Raw genomic sequence first — 20,916 nt, 5'->3', positions numbered from 1 at the left:
AGCAATTTCATTACAACTTCATGCGCGTGTCCTTTCATTGGGTCAACAAGTGTTCCTTTGCCTTGATAAATAATAATATTCAATACAAAGCCATCTGAAGTTGTTAGCTCGTACAGCTTTATGCCGTATTTGTGCGCCTTGTTTTTAACATATTGCCGGAACGTCAAGCGTCCTCTAAACAAAAACCATGGCCTCATCCAGAGAGAGAAATTGGCCAGGACTGTAAACCTTCCTAATGTTTTCAAGGAGATGATTTAGCACTTGGTCTATTTTGTGCATTCTGTGACCTATGGGGTCAGTTTCGGGATCATAGAAACATAAACTACGTAGTATTAATTCAAACCTATTACGCGACATGGTGGTTGCCAAAAACAGGGTGCTCATACTCAGGATCTTTAGACCAATAGTGTTTGATCGATGGAAATTTTATTGTACCCATTAACATTGTCAAGCCTAAAAACTTTTTTAGGTCTTCTTTTGTCAAATCTGTCCAATAGTTTATAGGGGCATGTCTGTTAACAGGGCCACCTCGAATAGTGTTTGCTTTCTTGTTTGTCCAAGAGACGATTTTATCCCAAGAGATCATCATCAAATATATTTGAAAAGACTATAATTGGATCAGTAGTGTCAAAATTTATTTTTTCATTTCCTGCGAAAACAAGAGGAGGAGGAACATTATTGGTATCTGTCCAAGGGATATTATTATTTTGATATTCTGCATGTACTTCATCAATGACTAATCGGACGTTCGGATCGTCTGCTAAAGCAATGTTATCAACATTTTCATCACAGTCTGCTAGCTCACTACCTTCATCGTCACTACTATGACTATTGCTGTCATCAAAACTATCAGAATTTGGTTGGTACTCACTGGTCCCATCTGATGAAAAAAGTGAACTCAAAGATTGTACATCATCATCATCCAAAGCCCGGTCAATTTCACTATTTGTAACCACTAGTCTATTGTTTATATCATGATCCACTTTTCTTTTTCTATTATTGTCCATTTTCAACCACTCACACTAACGTTCTATGTAAAATCACCACTCACAATCCAAAAAACTAAACTTTTACAACAAAAGAAAGCACAACATAACCTTTCCAAACATCCTCTAGCTCTGCTCCGTGACTAATTACCTCGTTTTGCCGCGCACTGTTACAGCTGATGCAATGCTAACTGGCGAAAAGCAAGGCAGGTTAGCCAACTGCACCAAGGAAGAAATTGTGAACATACCGAGAGACCAAGCGGCACAAATATGTGCCAGGACATCCCTGTAGACCGATATGAAAGAATGAAGTCGAAAGAATAGACCGATCGTTACCACAGCCTTTTATTTAATAAGACTACACTGGCACAAATATGTGCCGTCGGTCCACTGGAACTGTACCGAGCGGCACAAATATGTGCCATCGGTCTATGAGAATGAACTAGCCGGCACATATGTGTGCCAGCCGGTCCCATATTAATGAACAAGTTTTTACATTTCGGTAGCGAACGTGTTAAGCTCCTGTTAAAATGAGTGTTCAATTATACATACAAAACTAGAGGGGGAGCTAAATATAAAAAAAGCTGTAAATAGTCCACTTATAGGTGTAGTTAAACTTAAAAAACTTTATCTAAAAGCATATACAAGCTTTTAACACGTTTTGCATAACTTTCTTCTATTCACAATTGTTTCTTTAGAATGTTAAAAAAATGTTTCACTCTTTAATATTCATAATTTCACAATAAAGTGAGGATTAAACCAACATTGGCATGTAATACATACTATATTTTTGGCCTCTTAGATATAGTTTTCTGTTAAACTTATTTGGATTTGACCCTAACAAATTTGAGGCACAAAGTGCCTTGTCTATTTCTTGAGAGGTATGATGATTGGGTCCATCGATGATGCGGAGGGGAGATGCTGGTCTTTGTTGGGACAGTGGCTCACGGGTTCCTCCAACCTCATCTATTACGCTGTATAACTTAGTAGCGGATGAGATTGATGTGACATGGAGCCTATCTGAGTTTAGAAGGGAATATTTCGTTGCTGTTATTGATGATAACATTTAATTCATGTAAACTTGATACCTGGGGTCGCCGGGCCCATGCTTTCCCTCCCTTAAGTTTGTCAATGAGTCATAGTTTTTTATTGTAATTGTTCAATATTCTCACAATATATATTCAGAAAACTTTTCATTACATTAATTACAAAGTTGTAACATAGACTTTTAGAGTTTTATTATAGCATATACATGTATATATAATTTTTCTTTATTTCTCCATTATTCTACTTATATATTGTCTTAAATCTTTTTGGAAAGTTGAACATAATATATTCTATTCTCATGTTATTTTTTTAACTGGATGGATTGGCTTTCAAATATTTTTTCCCTTCAATAAACAACTCCTCCCGCATTTAGACTTTGCCTGTTAGGGGCAGCTAGTTGTGGTGTCATTTATAGTGCATAGTGTTGTTTTTTTTTATTTGAGCTCTATTGTTAAAGTTTTTAATATGTTTGTAAGGTGATGTTATTAATTTATATAAAATATTACAAAATATACATAATTAGAGTTTTAAGTTTACCTTTGTATGTAGAGATGTCATAATTAATATGACTGTGAGGTAAGGTTAAATGTTGTACTCGAATTTGACTAATTGTTTTATTTCTTGTAAGTACACACCATTGAAGCTTTCTATTCTAATGATGAATTATTTGTTTGTTATAGTTTGATACCTTCTTGGGGAGAAAGAAGGTGGGTACAAACCGCTCAGGTGGGCAGTTGTCTCGGCCTCACTCAGACTCAGACTTTAATGAGTTGGATGAGCAGGTTGAGAGTATTGAACATCTGGATGAGGATGCTCTCAATGAGAGGTTTGAGAGGATGTTGGTAAGTTTTTGTGGTTTACATTTCTCTTAGATTTAGATTATTCAATGTAAATTGGAAACTAATTTGAAGATGACAGAAACTGGGTGCTCTATAAATTGATTCCATGTATTTTTTAATGTAAAAATCATTTTATCAGAAAAAGTTTGATAAAAATATGCTATTTTGCAGCAGTACCATCATGGTATTGGTGACAGTCACCCTGCTGTTTCCCATTATTTGTTTGAACCTCAGTAGCCTAATTCCCTCTGATGGATCGACTTCATCAGACTTACAATTTTGGGTTTTCTATATCTTTAAAAATATTGTATTTTTAATGCTCTTGTTGTGACATGATCCTTATCTCAGGGTTGGGAAATATCCATGGTGAGAAAGTAACCTTAGTCACACAAAATGATAAATCCTAAAACTTCTTGCCTCCAAAAAATCAACCATAACAAGTCAAACTTGAGAATTAAGTCTGTAAAGTATGTCAAATTTTGTAAATATGTGTTTTTAAGGTTATTACAGAGTAAAACTATTTATAAATAAATATATTTGAAAATAATTCAACTTTTGCATGTTTCGTGTTCACTTTATATGTCACATTAACAAAGTAAAAAACACATTTCAAATATTCAGCATAAGATTCAAAACATGCCTCACAGATATTTATAGTCCATCGCAAAGAATCACAAAATAAAAATCAACTGAATATAAATAATAATGATGCTAATCCATGTTAATTATTTCTGAAAATTAAATTATTATTGAAGCAAAAATTTTGATTAAATTTCATATAAAGAATTCAACTACACAAAACGTATCATTATGGTAACAATGAGTATTTAATTTAGAAAAGTAATTTTATACATTGTGGTCTAATAAATAGGTGGAATAGTTGTTACCCAGAAGTATAACATCTATAAAATATTTACATAGTTTGTATAGGTAAACACATTTTGAGGTTATAATGGGATATTATTGAATTAATAATAACTAACTTGTTAACCCTTGTTAACCCCTTTCGGGACTCATAAAAAAGTGCTAATTTCTTTATATGGTTATATTTAAATGTTCAGTTAACTCTTTGACGCATACTTTTGTATAAGTAATATGAGAGGTTTAACTGTTAAACGTTATGGCCATGATTCAATGATTAATGTCTCGTAGAGCATAAAATAAACATAAATCAAGTGGTTTTTTTTTTTTTTTTAATAGTGAAGACAAAAAATGCAAAATGTTGTTTTGGGTCTGGTACATATAAGAAAATCATTGATCCCGTCAACTTCCACCCAAGCCAACCACCGTTAATTTAAGGTGGGCCTTCCACCGGCTTTATCATAGACTAGTTATTCTCATAAGTGTACACCAGACCACAAAAATCCATAACTTCAGGCACGGGAATTGAACCCATGACTCCAAGGCTATCTCCCGCGTCCGGGAGTTGCACCTTAGACCACACAGCCATCCTGACCTGATGTCTTTCATGGGCAGATAGCAAAATTAGGACACTGATGCTGCTCGATTCAAATAACACCTTATTTGGTATTAAAGTACAGTGTTATGCCACCTGTGGTTCGTCTGCTAATGGAACTACGGCAGAACGGGCAGTGCCCAATGTTACGTCTGGGAAGGGTTAATGAATTTAGAAGAAAAATTTGGAAAATGTGTAAAAATACTAAATAAATGTTTGGTTCTACTATAAGCAAACAAATGTAATAGACTATAAACTATATCATAGAGATAATAGACCTTTAATAAATAGAGTTTTGCTCAACATCAGTGTAGTGACAAGATCTCATTATTGATTGGCTTCCATGTTTAGTTTAATTATTCCTGCCAAATCAGTCCATATTCAGGTTTATTGGAAGTCAAAATGTTTTTGAAGTACCATCATATAAAGGAAGTCATCAGTGGTAAAATAGGTGGCGTAGAGGCCAGGAGATGTCAAAAGAATAAATAAGTAATATTTCCTGGACGTGCGTCGTTAAAACTAAGTACAGCGTACATGTGGCACCATCTTGTTGAAAATCATTTTATTATTTTGTGGGTGTTTCTTCTCAAATAGGGGTACAAAAAAGTATTAATTTTAGGAATATAATGTTTAAATAAAACAACTAGTGATTATTTCAGTGGGAGTATTTTCATCTTTAGAGAAATACAGCTAATGATCCTGAAATATCAGTTGTACTCCAGACTTGTACAAGTTTTGAATGTATTTTGAATGTAGAAGGTCATTTTACATGAGTGAGAATTTATACTGCAATAATTTTATACTAGTCAAACCACTTTGTCTAATAAATGTTTTAGATTGATTTTTAGCAAAGTTCAACTTTTACTAGAGCCAAATGATAGATTTCTAGCAGCTCAAAATTATATCTGTGTTAACCATCAGAAATGTTTATAGTCATATATTAACTTTCTGAACAGTAACATCTAGATGGGATACATATTTTTTTACATCAGTGCTTTTCAGACTGAAGGTGCCCTACACCACATCATTCCCGGATGTGTTTCAAAATGTACACTTTTTATGCTCTTTTCATGATTAGTTTTGATATTAAACTATGGCTTTTCAGAGTGTTCCTGTGCTGTTTTTCTACAATGAAAGTAATTACAAGTTTAGTTTCCTGTCACTAAAATGAATTAAAAGTCCCAGCAGCACTTAAGAACTATTTAAAAAATTATTGGGTTCTGTCTTTTGAGTATGTATGTCATAGGATAACTGTAAAATATGGCGTTGGTAATAAAATCTGGGGCAATAATTATTATTGTAATGACATTTTTCAAACAGATAATAATAATGTTTTATTGCCATTTAACAGTAAACATTAACAATGTCATTTATACCTAAAAAATAGTCATACAACATTTATAACATTAAAATGTTAAAACACACTCCAATGTAAAAAGTACTGTTTTAAAAAATCAGAAGATTAAAAACAATAAATATAAAGTACAAAACAAAACACTAGAAATGTATATTTGGAATGCTGAAAAATTCTGAAATATCATAAAATGGATTTTTGAGCAACCAATCATACAATTTAATAGTAAAAATTTTTGTTGGATTTTACTGAATTACATATTTTAATTTGTTAGTATTTTATTGAGAAATTAGCACATGACTGTGTTGTCTACAATGCTCTAATGCAATGTTATTTCTATTTCTATTATGATAGCTATGTATGCTACTGCTAAAAATGAAAGATGGAATATTTTAAAGATGTTTAATTTTGAGTCAAAAATATATAAATTAGTAACAATTAGTAACTCTTGCTTAATAAAACGTGGTTTACAATGGTCTAATGGCCGTGCTCCTGTTATTACCCTAATGGTCTTCTTTTGTAGTAAGTGAATTAGTTTTATTTTTAGCGTAATTGCACTATTTTGTAAAATGTAGTCTTTTTGTGTCAAAATCTGTTTCTTTACAATGCTGGTTAATTAACCTTTTTATTAAAAGATAAATAATATAATTTTAGAACATTGATAACCCAATTAACTGTAATTCTGTAATTCTCGACTGTAATTAAATAGGCTCATTTATTGTAGAAAATTGTTTAAGCAAATAAAATTTTAATTATAATTAATTGCTAATTTTATCGATAAGATTTGCATAATAGAGTTAGAGGATATAAGTAATACAGTTTAATATACAACTAGGTGTAATTCAATTTTCATATAATTTCAGGATGACCGAAACTTGACAGAAGAGATGAGAGAGCCTCTTAGACGACAAGTAACCCAGAACAAAAAAAGTATGCTCATCAACCACTACAGGGGCTCTGCAAACGTAAGCAACTATTCTAAACTCCTAGGCTTGATTATTTAAGCATGGTGTATTTGTATCATTTAACTTTATAGAGGTAATGACGTTACTAAGAGCTAAGAGAACAGAAATGGAAAAAAGAGTTGTTTGTTTTTAACTACTCAAATATCTCACGAAAAATGTTAAATCACTGTGGTGATGTTCATTACTCACAACTTTAGAAATTAATTTTACACAAACCTTCGTCACATCTAACATTTCTTAAATAATGTGTTTTGTCTTTTACATGCTGAGGTCTTCAGTAATTATTCCTTATTCAAATATCGGGCTAGGTCTAGGAGATTTTTTTTAACTAGCCGAACTTTTCTAAACCATTTGTTAAAGAGCCGCCAGATTGCTCAATGTTCATTAATTTCCTGTCCATTCTTGAATGCACTTAGGCACTGAAAACCCTAAACCCTTATTATCAAGACATGAGTCTCAGTAGTTTTGTCCAGGTGGAAGCAAAATTTATTCATATATAGCGCTCTTCAGCAAATACTCCACTTTAGACGATTTCTGTCTTAAAAAACTCAACACAGCTTTTGCACCATGCGTGCTCCCTCTCTGCATCCATCTTGGATGTGATATCTACCCTGTGGATTGCTCAGCTTCCCCCACCACAAATCCTGCCACCAGAGAGCATGCTGTTGGCGACTTAAGTGTCTTGTAGCCTCCAGTCTTGTTACTTTATGAACAGACTCCTGTATGTGTTATCAGTAAAAGTGAATGAAAATGGTTTGTAATGTTTAGAAATATGTAACATAGAAGTATACATACAAATTTTGTAGGTGTAAAAGAATAGTATATACAATATAAATTAATTGAAAAATATGACTCTAAGTAATCTTATATAAATTTAAGTGTTAAATAATAATAATGAATGTTTATAATTTAGTCAGTAACTAAGTTTTAAATTTTTAATTGCAATACATTTTTGAAGCTGTAATATGTTTGTAATAGTTTAAATAAATCTTATGTGTTAGACTGTTTTTATAGTCAAGTCGTATAATGAAGTTTGGTACATCCACTTGCGGTAAAGAATGAAGAATACTAAAAAAAACTTTCAAATAATCGTACAGTCTGTGTTTTTACTACTTTTCTTAACCTAAATTGTTCGGGAAAGAGAAATTTTGATGATATACAGCATACTGCTGTAGGATAAGGTAAACCATATCCAGAACTATATTTTTAAGTTATCATAATTTTTGGTGTATTTTAAATATTAATTCATGATAAAGTTTGTTGCTTTTGGAATTGTTTCAGGAAAATAAATCAAAATTTGATAAACCATCCGAGTATATCCATTACTTGGACCAGCCTGATCTGAGCATTAACAAGATACACAATTGTCTGGAATCACTAAGGATAGCTCTGACCAACAACCCTCTGAGTTGGATTGAAGAATTTGGAACAGAGGGTCTCAAGAAAGTTTTGTCTACGCTCAATCTCTGTTATCGAAAGTAAGGCACATCAAGGCATCACACAATCAGATTTAGATTTTAAACATTTAGGTGTTAATGATATAAAATGTACATAATGTGCCAGAGTCAACCATGTTTCGTATCTTGATTATATTTAATATAGTATTATCACCATATATGATAGGTTCCAAACTATGAACACAAGAGTTTTGTTTTGTATATTTTTCACTTTGGTCTTTGAGTTGTGTCAACATTTTCTCAAGTGCTTTGGTTGAAATTTGTTTTTAACGATGGAAGGATTGTGAAGGAAACAGGATTTTTCTGGAGATTTGCCATCGTTCAGTGATACAAAAAATCAGTAACACTACATTTTGAGATCTGCAATCTGATCTCTTCTACAGGTGAATAACTAACCTAACACATAAATACAATATAGGTTAAAATAAACAAATCATACCATAATTCAGGAATCACAACCACCATGTTCTGTGTCAGCTTCACTAACTCTAAAACATACACTCAATAAAAACAAAACAAAACACTAATTATTAAAATTGAACTATAGAATACAGGTCTCAATAGGTCTGCATTTACCAATCAACCACATACAACGGTCATTACCACCTACCACTTTAATCCAAATATTGGAGATTATACTAGATATTATTGCTACTGTTATACTTTATGTTGCATACAACTGCAATATACTGCAAATAAGTTATTTTGAAGCAGAAACATGTTAATATTTATTCTGGCTGTTGCCAATTGATAAAGTTTTGTAGCAATATTATTTACATTCTTTACATCGGTGTGTGTAAGTTTGGTAGTTAATATCGCTTTACAGAATTTATTTTCCAAAGTGTAGGAATTTGGAATGTATGGAGAACACATTTTTGATGATATGATACTACACAAAATTCTTGTTGTACAAGTACTACACCAAAGTGTCTACATCTTTTGTCAACAGTAGGCTGGGTGGTTTCACTGACAGCAGCCGGGGTTTCATGTCGGTCCTATACTATAATGCTATATTTGTATTTTTAAATACATAATAACCTTGTATTGTTTATGTTTTTTCTGAAGATTGTTATGGTCACTTAAATAAAAATGTATACATCAATATAAAATAGGATATACTAGCTCAAATATGAAATATTTTGTTGGATAATTTTTGAAAGCATTTTCCATTTATTTAAAAGTAAACTGGACTGAAAAATATACATTTACCCCTACAAACTATTGTCAATAAAACTATGTAAAAAATATAAAAATTAATCGAATAATCATTTTACTTAGTTAACTTTTTCTTTTTTAGCTACTTTTTGCATTTTGAAGTAAAATCATTTACTTCATTACTATATTGCATTACCAAACATGTCACAGTTGACATGTATCAGTTGCTTGTTGCTCCTGGCTTATGCAAGCGTATCTTTAAAGTATTCATGCTTGCTTATACGTTCACAGATTTCATTGGAATTGTTATAAAATTTCAAAATATTTAGTAACTTGTAATTTTTTTTTATAAACAATTAATACAGCTGATGCCTATAAAAAGATAAAATGTTTGCTGCTCGCGGCTTGTGCAAGCATATCTTTATAGTGGTCGTGCTCGCTTATGCGTTGTAAATCTTTTATAACTATACTGGTTTTTTTCATTTGACTTCAAAACCTTTCAAGATACTACCGGTGCATATTTTTAACATTAAAGAAAATAACACAATTTTTTAAAAATTTTCCTCTTTTCTCTATTGAAACCTATGTGTAAAATTTGGTTTCTTTAGCTTAACTGCTATTTTTAGAGATAAATAATTTTTTAATGAAAAAACAAAATGAAGGCTAGTGGCTAAACAAGTCATTTCTCAACCTACGTTTATATAACATGCTTTGTCTGAAGTGAAAAGTAGGCTACCATCAGCCACAATAGTTTCTGACATCCTTTTGTGAACACCATGTATATGTCATATCCTTCACTATATTGCTGAACAATCAATAAAACATAGCTGTACAAAAGTTTTTTTCAAAACGCTTGCAAATTTATATAATATAGAAACTAGCACTTAGTGCGTATTATTTTTGGAATGCTGTGGCACTTAAAAGTTTAATCAGTTCAAGAATCAGTTGCAAAATGCACTAATTAAAAAAGAGAATTTAATTTAAAGAGGATTTTTGTTACATATGATTTTTTATGGTGTCATCGCTCCAGTATGGAGTGGATCATTGAGTAACGATACGCTGTGAAGCTTTGCTTTAAACTCGGGAAATCTGCGTCCGAGACCCTTGAACTCATTAAACAGGCTTATGGGGATGATGCCTTAAGCCACACAAGAGTTTTTGAGTGGCACAAAATGTTTAAGGAGGGCTGGGTGCTCGTCAAAGACGATCACCTTGTCTGACAGACACCCTATGACCGCTTGAACCGATGTTCAGGTGGCCAAAATGACAGTTGTGTACTCTGACAGGCGTTTAACTATCGCCCCTATTAGTGAGGAGACCGTATTTCAGTTGGAACCGTCCACGTGGCATTGTTCACAAGGAGTTTGTGTCTATTGGAACGACCATAAATGCTGCAGTTTACATGCAAGTACTGACACACCTGTGATATCACGTACGCATGTGCGACTAGTCATAGCAAAGCCATGATAATGTGTCCCCCCCCATAGCTTAGACCTGGTTAAACCTGAATTTTTATTGTTTCCGTGAATGAATAAAGAGCTCAAAGGACATTGGTTCGACTCCTTCAAGACCGTTTTCCAGCGGGCTTTTGATGAGTGGAAGACCCACCGAACTGTATTGATACAGGAGGAATGTATTTTGAAGATTATTAAGTCATTGTAATGATATTCGCAATAAATTTAGGTTTTTGAAACCAGTCCCTGTACTTATTGAACAGCTCCGGTATATATATATATATATATATATATATATATATATATATATATATAAATAAATGTAATTTGCACATTATAAGAACCAGTCTTGTTATATCATCGTAGTGAATGACGCAATCTTCTAGATGACACATTAAGTTGTTAGCTAAGATCTAATGAACTTGCTGGAGTTTTTCAAACCTTTTCTTGCAAATATAGTGGACAGTAGTACAAACATTTAACTTGGGAAGTTTGATTATATTTTGTGCATGATATATTTAAAAACTTATGCGTATATATATATACATATATATATATATATATATATATATATATATATATATATAGGCAGGTGTTCTATCTATAACTTGTAAAAAAATCCAATACAATTTATTTGTGTATTTTTTATATAAAGTTGGACATTATTTTCTCATACAGTCAAATGTAATGTACCAATAATGAGTATATACCAAAGCATTTGTCTTTTCCACCAAATTTACTCTGCCTTAGTGTTGTGCAAATTATAGTTTGTCGTTCCTCTCCAGTTCTCAGAGGATTCCACATCTTTGCTCCCTTGTAGCAGCTGAAATGCAGTGGCACTCAAAATATCTTTTAAAAATAAATTACTACTGTTCATTCTGATCAAACCCTAGCAGACTAAGTTCGATGCTCAAATTTTAAACTCAAACTTATCATGTTTCAAATATTTACAGTGACAGCAAGTATGATAAAATCCAATGTGAATGCCTGAAGTGTCTTCGGGCAATCATGAACAACACACAGGGTGTGAAGCAGATGTTCAGCCAGAAAGAAGCTCTTACAATTGTGGCACAGTCACTGGACGCTAACAAGCCAGCAGTTATTATGTATGAAGCAGTCCGTGTATTGGCTGCAGTGTGCCTGATACCACCTGATGGCCACGAGCGGGTAATTGAGGCCATCACTATGAGTGGAGAGATGCGTCGACTCACCAACCGCTTCCAGCCGGTAGTTGACGCTCTCATAAAAGGAAATGCACAACTCAGGGTAAGTTTCAAAATAACTCAATTTAAAATAAAAATAATCATAGCTAACAAATGTAATATATGAGGGTTATTCCAAAAGTAAGGTGCGGTTAAGAAAAAAAATCAAAATTTTTTCAAAACAATTGTTTTATTTACATTCTTTACATCTTTCTCTATTTTTATATATAATTTCCATGCTTATTTTAAACATTTGTCACATTGTTCAATAAGCTTTTGAAGTTGTAGAAATCGGCCACCTGCGAAGATAACCAGTCTTTAACTGCTTCTTTCACTTTATTTGTGTAAGAAACTCCTTTAGGTAGCGGAACAAGTGAAAATCACTTGGCGCTGTCTGGACTGTATGATGGGTGGTCCATCTGTTCCCATACAAATTTCTTGATTAGAGTTTGTGTTTCTTTAGCAGTATGGGGTCTGATATTGTCAAGCAACAAAAACACTCCAGACGACAAAGTACCACGTCGCTTATTCTGGATTACACGTAGAAGTTTAGTTGTGCGTGGTAGTGCAGTAAGCGGCTTTATTGATTGTTGTACATCTTTGCATAAAGTTGACTATCAATACTCCATGTCTATCCCAAAACACAGTCGCTATAACCCTGTGTGTTAAGATTTTCTGCTTTACCCTGACCTTGACTGGCGATGACATGTGATGCCATTCCATTGACTGATGTTTAGACTCAGGGGTTATGTGAGAAACCCGTGTCTCATCCTCTGTGACAATATGGTCTAAAAGACTGTCATCTTCCTTATGATATCGTTCCAAAAAAGCAAGACCAGAAGCCATTCTATTCATTCGTTGGGACTCAGTAGGCAGCCTGGGAACCCAACGGGCACTCAATTTTCGAAAATTCAAATGTTCAGATACAATTCTGTACAAAGTTGTTTAACTTACGTTCGAGAAATCCATTTCTAAGTCTTAAACAGTGAATCGTCTACTTCATGAGTTTTTTCATCAACCAAACCAACTGCAAAAACAACTGCATTGTTGTATTGAGTTGGATCACAGTTTGATTAGATAATACTTGCTGTTGCTTTTGGAAAAAAAGAATTTGCCGACTTTTGTTTGAATTTTTAGTCAGTAGTTTTCAAACTCTGAGCTACACAGTGTAATGCACATATGCTCTTGCAATGCAGCCCTATGTGCTAGTAATTTAGTATGCTATAACCCCATTCATCTCACCTCAAGCAATTCATCGGAATAATTGAATAGTATATAAGGGACGTTTTTAAAGTAAGCTGTTTCTCTCTATAATCCTGCAGTTTATGCAACTGTACCAATGAGCATGCGTGCCGTCTCGTGGCATTTCTTGTGAAGATGCACAGTATAAGTTTCAGACTAATGTACATAAAAGTTGTATTTCAAAGATTTAGAATAATTTGTGTAAGCATTAAACACTAAGAAAAGCTTCATTAATTTGGTATCATTAATACTATATGGTTTTTCCTTGTAGGTTGTGTGTCTTCAGCTTATAAATGCCATAGTAACTACTCCAGATGATCTTGAGTTTCGCCTCCATTTACGAAATGAAATTATGAGAACAGGATTAATGGACGAATTAGATGTAAGTATTTTTTATCTAGTGTATTAATTGTAAATTAAAAATAAGTTCTTGCAAATTAGTTCTCCAAAAGTCCTCCTTCGAATAAACCTTCCAAGTCTTCCAAAACTTCCCCATTCTACCTCAAGGACCTCCTTTTTAAAACTGCTTAAGAACTGTGTCCTAAAGCTGCATGGAAAGAACACACTGATTCAAATATTTTCCCAAAAAGGTGTTTTCACTTTATGTGTCTAGAAAACTCAGGGTATATCAGTACTGTTACAACAGTTACACCTTGTCAAAAGTATTCAATCAATCAAATCATTCTTTATCACATATACATTGAGTACAGTGTTGAGTCAAGATAATAAGTTTTAAATCAATGTAAATAATAAGTCCAGTAGTGTGTTGTGAATCCATCGTAGAAAATCCTTAGAAAAAAAAGTAAAGTAAAGAAGTCTTATTTTACCAGGCGAAGTTAGGGCTAAGAAGCCCTCTCTAACACAACCTGGGACCAACGGCTTAAAGGTGACTTCCGAACCACCACCAATGGCCGGGCAGGCGGGCTGCTTTGCAAGGTCAGGATCGCTCAGCGGTCACCCATCCAAGCACAAGCAGCAGCCACGCTCAACGTTGCTTGATCTGGTTATCTTGCGATAACCGCTGTACCCACTACACTGCGCCATTGGCTTTTAACATAACAAAACTTTGAAATTGTGTCTAAGTTCTGCAAATCGTGTTCATGTCTGCTTGCAAAATTAACTTTCTTATTCACTATGATCATTGAGATTGAAAAATGTCAGCAGATTTCAATTTAGTAGCCCCAACTACCATTTTATTATGAGAAACTTAATAATCTCCTATTGTGTTAAAAAGAATTTCAAGCATCACAATTTGCACTGGTTTTATTCGGTGGTAATGCACCTGTTGAATGTGGATTTTCAATATACAAGCATGTAATTGAAAATGTATATGAATATTCACTTATAACACATAGAATGGTGTATGATAAATAATATATTGTTGGTGGAGAAACAAAAGATATTGAAATAACAAAGGTTATGACTATTGTTATCATTGTACTATCAAGAAGAAAGAAGAACTAAAGAGTATTATCCAAAATATGAAAAATCAGAGAAAAGTAGAGGTTTAGTTCAACAAAATCTTGAAAGGAAGAAAATAAGAATTGTTCAACTATGTGAAGTCCTCCAATGGTGACCTTAGATTTGGTAGAACACACTGTATAACATTATAGATAAGCGGATTATTTTAGTAATCATGGTTTCCATATTAAAGCCCACATTGTGAACACTAGTTGTCAATCAGTGTTTGAGAAAATTATGCATATCATTATTTCACTAATATATAGAAAGTGGAAAATAGCATTAGAATTCTGTTGGTACTTTTATATTGTTCCATTAAAAAGAGTGAAACTTGAGAAATTAACATTGGACCCAGATAATTGATTTAATGTTACTAGTGACTCTCCACCAGAATTTATTGAAAACATTTAAAATAATAAAGCTCATGTAGAACATTATTTAAAGAATATTAATTGAATAGGCATTCCAAACTATATATATTTTTTAAATTACTATATATAAATGAATTATTGTAACCTTTCATTTCATCTTATTAGTATTATCTTTTACACATCCACCAATTTACTACCCTTCTAAGCCAATTTCATCTAGTGGACTCAAGTAACAATGAAAGTGGTTGCTCCTTGATGATCTTTAAGTGATTTCTGTTCTTAATAAGGCAGATTTCTGTCTGCCTGCTCAACCATTGGTGGCTGGTGGCTCCTTTAAGCTATTGGTTCATGTATTAACAATTAGAGAGGATATTTGATGGTATAACTTCGTTGGGTAAAATATGACTATCTGTAACATTGACTTTTGCTCCTTGTCAGTCACTTCCGGGTCCAAGATCCAAGAAGTAACATTAAAAAAATTAGTTATTAAATAAAACTTGTAAAGTTGGACACTTAACCCTCCGACTGATGACCGACGGCACAGCCGTCTATTTATACCGCTTGTGAACTGATAAAGACGGCACAGCCGTCGGTCAACTTTCCGTTGTTATTGCGCGAAAACCACAAAGGTTATACAAAAGTAATTTACACCAGTTGATTTCTATGCTCATATTTAACAATTCATTTTATATAGTTTATGTTCGTATTATTACTCGTTGTCAGCTGTTTTCAAAACCAAAGGCCGATCGGCACGCGGCTGACTGGCAACGCAGCTGGTGACTCATCGCGGGCGTAGCCCATTGTTCGGCATTTCGGTATTTGATTCAAATATATTATACCACAGAAATACTGATTCTCCTATGTGTAGAGAAGACTTTGTAGACAGCATAATATCAAATTTAGCTAGCCAGGAAGATGCAACACTCAATCCAAATGAAATAGGGGATGGAAGCCATTTACTTGCGCATTTACCTGGTAAAAATGAAAGAATTTGTGTTGTTTGCGCTGATGATCCCAGTGTAAAAAGGAAGAAAAGTGTTTTCTGGTGTCCCAGTTGTAACTGTGGTATTCACCCTACGTGTTACCATAAGTTGGAGCACTTCACTAGGCCTACACATTCAGGGAGGAGGAAGAGGACCTATTCTAGTGAAGATGACTAAAAAAAGCAGTTGTAAATTTTTTTCAGTTTTTGAAAGAAAACATGTTTTGTGTTGTAAATATGTGTATATATGTCATAAAGACTTTTGTTCATTATAATATGGTGTATAATTCTTACATTTGGAGTGTCTTGATATCTTTAGAAGTAACAAAGCTACAAAGCTTGAAAGTTTGAAAAAATATTTCTTTTAATTAACATTTTCAGTTTTATGTGTAAATAAACAAAAATATGCTAAAGTAAGTGAATACTTTTATTACTGTAAATTATTCTACGGTTAATAAAAAAAAAAGATATATAACACTTATAACTTTTAATTTATTAAATATTTTTAGTAAATTTCTTAAAAATATGCTACACACGGGCAAATTCTAGCTTATCATTCTGGGAGTTTCTTATTATCAGCCGGAGGGTTAAAGTTAGATAGAACCCGTCATTTCAGTTAAGGATTCTGAACATGATTGTTATTGAGAATAAGAAATATCCATCAGCTTCTTGAAATCCATTTTCAGTTGTAGAAAGTTGACTGTTTTTTGTATTAACTAAAAGTGTATACTTTTTGTTTTTAGACCCTAGAGAAAGAAGGCGATCAGGGAGATGAACAACTGAATGTACAGTTGAAGATATTTTTGGATCACAAAGAGGAGGATTATTACGAGTTGATCCAAAGGTTTGACAGTGTCCGGATGGAAGTCGACGATGTTAACGACTGCTTTGAGGTTGTTAAGAACTTAGTAATGGATTCTCCTGCTGAGCCATACTTGCTATCTATCCTTCAGCACTTGCTATTTATCCGTGATGACACCCTCATTAGGTATATACATGTACATCTTGGGTATTTATTAGTTTAAGTTTAACTATCTCAGCCTACTTAAAAAAATCTGAGTTCCTTATACCTATTTTGATTGAATTTATTCCTATTTGACTGTTTTAAATATTCAGGTTAAGGCATATCTGATTGTTATTACTCCATCCCAGTGTTAATTTAAAGATGTTTCCTGTTTATATTTGTTACTTTATTATTTTTAATAAAAAAATTAATAACCTGTTATTTCAGTCTGTTATTTTGTAAAATTGTTGTATTTTTTTAACTGGTTTGAAAATAGATCTGGACCAGAAAGGTATCTTTACCTGTATTCTTGATTGTATTAAAATACACTATTATGTAGCTCTAGAACAGTGATTATAATTAATAGTCATTGATGTAAAAATTGTTGTAATAATAATAATAATAATAATAATAATAATAATCTCTTTATTGCATTCTTTTAACAATTTTTACATCGTATCGCAATCGTCAACAGTTTTTATAAGTCTATTTACACGAGTTCATCCACACATTCACACAACCTCATACTCACAATTCTTACATTCATTCGGGTCACAATCGCATTGACCTCAGATCCAGCAATCTCAAATATCCCAGCGGCTTGACATGAATTCATCAACAGAGTAGAAAGCCTTGGACTCCAAAAGGAGTTTGAGACGCGTTTTAAATTGATTTTGATTATTGGAAATTTTGATTTCTTCAGGGAGCCTGTTGATTAATCTGACACCAACTTCTTGCGGTAGATTTTGCGCTAATGTCAATCTGTGTTGATGCGTGCGAAAGTTGTCCCTGCCTCTAGTCTCATATTGATGAACGTCCCTGCCACGAATCAAAGTGCACCTTGATCTGCAGTACATGATCACCTCAAAAATATAGAGGCAAGGCAAAGTCAGCAATCTCAACTCCCCGAAAGATTCCCTACACGACTCTCTATAATTTAAATGTTTAATGATTCTGACAGCTTTTTTCTGGAGTCTAAAGACGCGCTCCATTTTGTTTTTTTGTAACATTGTTTACCTGATGCAATGCCTTGTACATGATTTCATGGGTTGTTTTGATAGCTAAATATTTACAAGGTGTTGATGGTATCAGCATGCAGTTTTAAAAGTATTTCTCTATACTCAAGCTTATAGAGCAAATGTACTGCTATAGCTTTGATGTCAGACCTATACTATATGACAATAAATTGTTCTGTTTAATTGTCTCTTCAAGCATTTGTCTGTTGTAATAGGCTACAGGATGGCAACTGTTGATGCTTACAAGTTATGCTTTAAGAAATTTGTAAAATTAAGGTATTTAATACGCACTAGGATTTAAACCGAAACTAAATTACTTTGTGATCAAATACTGGAGGACTGTTTTAAAAAATTTACAATTCTATTGAATTTAGTGTTAGAGAGGACTATGAAGTCCTAACTCTGAATATTTGATAATTAAAGATGTATTTAATCTAAAATGTTGGGTCAGGGGCTACAATAATGATTACATTGTACAATATTTTCAAGTACTTAATGAATAAAAGTTTACCATTTTTGATTTGGGAGCATATTGAGATTATGTTTCTGATTTAGGATTCTTTGGCCAGTGTCTATTCTGATATGCCTTTCTTCATTTATCAAAAGCCGTGGAATCCCAGTTGCTTTATAATAAAAGAATAACCGCTGTTGTAACTTGATATAATTGATAACTACTTGACATGCCATCACTTGAATTCCGATTTACCGGATGTTCTAGAGTGGTGCATGACCAGATTTTAGAGACTGTATTATATTGTTCTCAGTGCCAGTGCATTAGTGTGTTTTAAATTCCACTAATGGGCCATGTCTTGTTTGTTTTTAGGCCAGCCTACTATAAGCTAATAGAAGAGTGTGTATCTCAGATAGTACTGCACCGTGGTGGCTGTGATCCTGATTTTGCCATGACTCGAAGGTTCCAGATTGATGTCCAGCCCCTCATCGATTCACTAGTCGGTTAGTAGACACAGTACCACTACGAGTTTATGGGGATCCAGGAAATGTAATACAAAACTCAGTTGAAATATTACTTTACATACTTTTGGGTACAACTTTTGTAGATAACAAATACTATTTAATTTATACAGTTTCTATAGCATTGTGCTGAACAAGACAGAAAGGGGAAGGGGCCATGATGAGTATTGGCTGCAGGCCGTTTCATATCCATGTTTTATCATTCAAAGTCAGATAAAATCTCACATGCCTTCTCTCTTCTATCATCCATCACTAGATCATGGATTTGATCAAAGATTTCTGGAGTTGTTACGCCAAGAAATCACTTGTGTTCATGTTACCACTGTGAAAATGTTGAAACCGCTTGTAAACCATTATAATCAAAGTAGATTTATCATTACAATACAGGATTGTGTCTAGCAGGTGATTTGAATATAAATGTCATGAACAGATATAACAAACAAAAAGAGTTTACCAATTTAATTGAAAGTTATGATCTCAAAATTACAATATAAGCAACAAGAATAATAGTTGTAAACATACTTGCATTGATAATCTTATTTCTTATCCCAAATAAGCTGTAGTATAGAAACAATGATTTCAGACCACTTTGTCATAAAGTTAGATTTACAGATATAATTTAAGGCAGATAAAAAGAAAAGATAAGTAGATCATGAACTTCATTAATATCAATAAGTTTGGAATGTAATGCAAAATAATGTCAAACAGGCGGAGCATGGTATACAAGTTACATGCTGTGGACAGTATATAATGGTGTTATATTCTATGCTATCAACAGCCAGTGTGTTGGTATACACAATGGACTACATGGTGTTTGGTGTAAACGCCACCAGCGCCCGTGGTCCGTACTACTGGCTTAGAGTATATGATGCAACTGGTATATGCTATGGACGTTGTGTGGTGCATGTGGTACACTGTATACACTTTTGTGCTAAAACATACAAAATAGAGGGGTCAGAAATGTTTTATTTTTTGAACTAATTTATTAAAAATAATAATTTTACTGATTGTATGCAGGACAATGGGAACATTAACATTGCTATGATGAGATTTGTATGCAGGACAATAGGAACATTAACATTGCTATGATGAGATTTGTATGCAGGACAATGGGAACATTAACATTGCTATGATGAGATTTGTATGCTCATAAATCAAACTGGAAGCAGCACTAGAGTAGCAGAGTAGGTTGTCTAGCTTGATCTTACTCTTAAGTTACATTACTTAGTGAAGACAATGACATTAAATATTATTAATGCAGAAATCTTCCTTCATGTGGATTATTGTTCTTGATTGTATATTTTGTTATAATAAAAAAAGATTGTGTTTAGGCTTATAGAAAAATGTTTTTGCAATAAATTAGTTTTTGACCAGTGTTAGGTTATAGTTTACTTGAATTGTTTTGGGGATTTTAGTTTTTCTATTGATTTAATCAGCAAGGTCCTGAGCCAAAAGATATTTGGTAATAAATTCATTTTTGTCTGTATAAAATTATACAGTTTAAATAAGTTCAATGATTTAAAACATTTGTTTCTACTAATCTAATTAACTGAGTAAATACTGTGTAATAAATTAGGTTTCAGAATGCGGAATTTTACTGGATTTTAAATAGCTTTCTTTGAATTCAATTTTTTATTTTTATTACATTTCAGATTCTGAGTAAATGTGTTCAATGAGTCTTTGTTCAGTATGTAGTTGTACTGGATATTAATAAATCAATGACTTATGCATATGCTCTTGGTTTTATTGAAATTTATTAGCGATGGTCTGAGTAAAATGGTTTATTTGCAGTGCCTTTATTTTTGTGTGTATAGTTATCCTGAACCTAAATGAAATATTTATTACCAAATGGTAAATTTTTTCATTTCCATATTCATTTGGATATAATTTAGATGAAGGCAATCAGATTAGATAACAATAAATTGTGTAACAAATAGGCCAGTATGGGTTTAAA

At 33.0% G+C, this 20,916-nt stretch overlaps 1 protein-coding gene across 1 annotated transcript in view; it reads left to right on the top strand.

Moving 5' to 3' along the window:
• Window positions 1-20,916, top strand: part of LOC124369141 (protein diaphanous) — a 95,977-nt gene that overhangs the window by 25,075 nt on the left and 49,986 nt on the right. Inside the window, exons 3-9 of the mRNA XM_046826918.1 lie at window positions 2,714-2,875; window positions 6,546-6,647; window positions 7,929-8,125; window positions 11,667-11,979; window positions 13,429-13,539; window positions 16,715-16,959; window positions 18,814-18,944. Of these exons, the coding sequence (XP_046682874.1) occupies window positions 2,714-2,875; window positions 6,546-6,647; window positions 7,929-8,125; window positions 11,667-11,979; window positions 13,429-13,539; window positions 16,715-16,959; window positions 18,814-18,944 (1,261 nt within the window). The remainder of the gene's footprint in view (window positions 1-2,713; window positions 2,876-6,545; window positions 6,648-7,928; window positions 8,126-11,666; window positions 11,980-13,428; window positions 13,540-16,714; window positions 16,960-18,813; window positions 18,945-20,916) is intronic.

Source organism: Homalodisca vitripennis, chromosome X (assembly GCF_021130785.1).
Source record: "Homalodisca vitripennis isolate AUS2020 chromosome X, UT_GWSS_2.1, whole genome shotgun sequence".
Taxonomy (NCBI): Eukaryota; Metazoa; Arthropoda; class Insecta; order Hemiptera; family Cicadellidae; genus Homalodisca; species Homalodisca vitripennis.
Note: the sequence above shows the minus strand (reverse complement) of the source record. Positions and strands in the feature narration are given on the sequence as shown.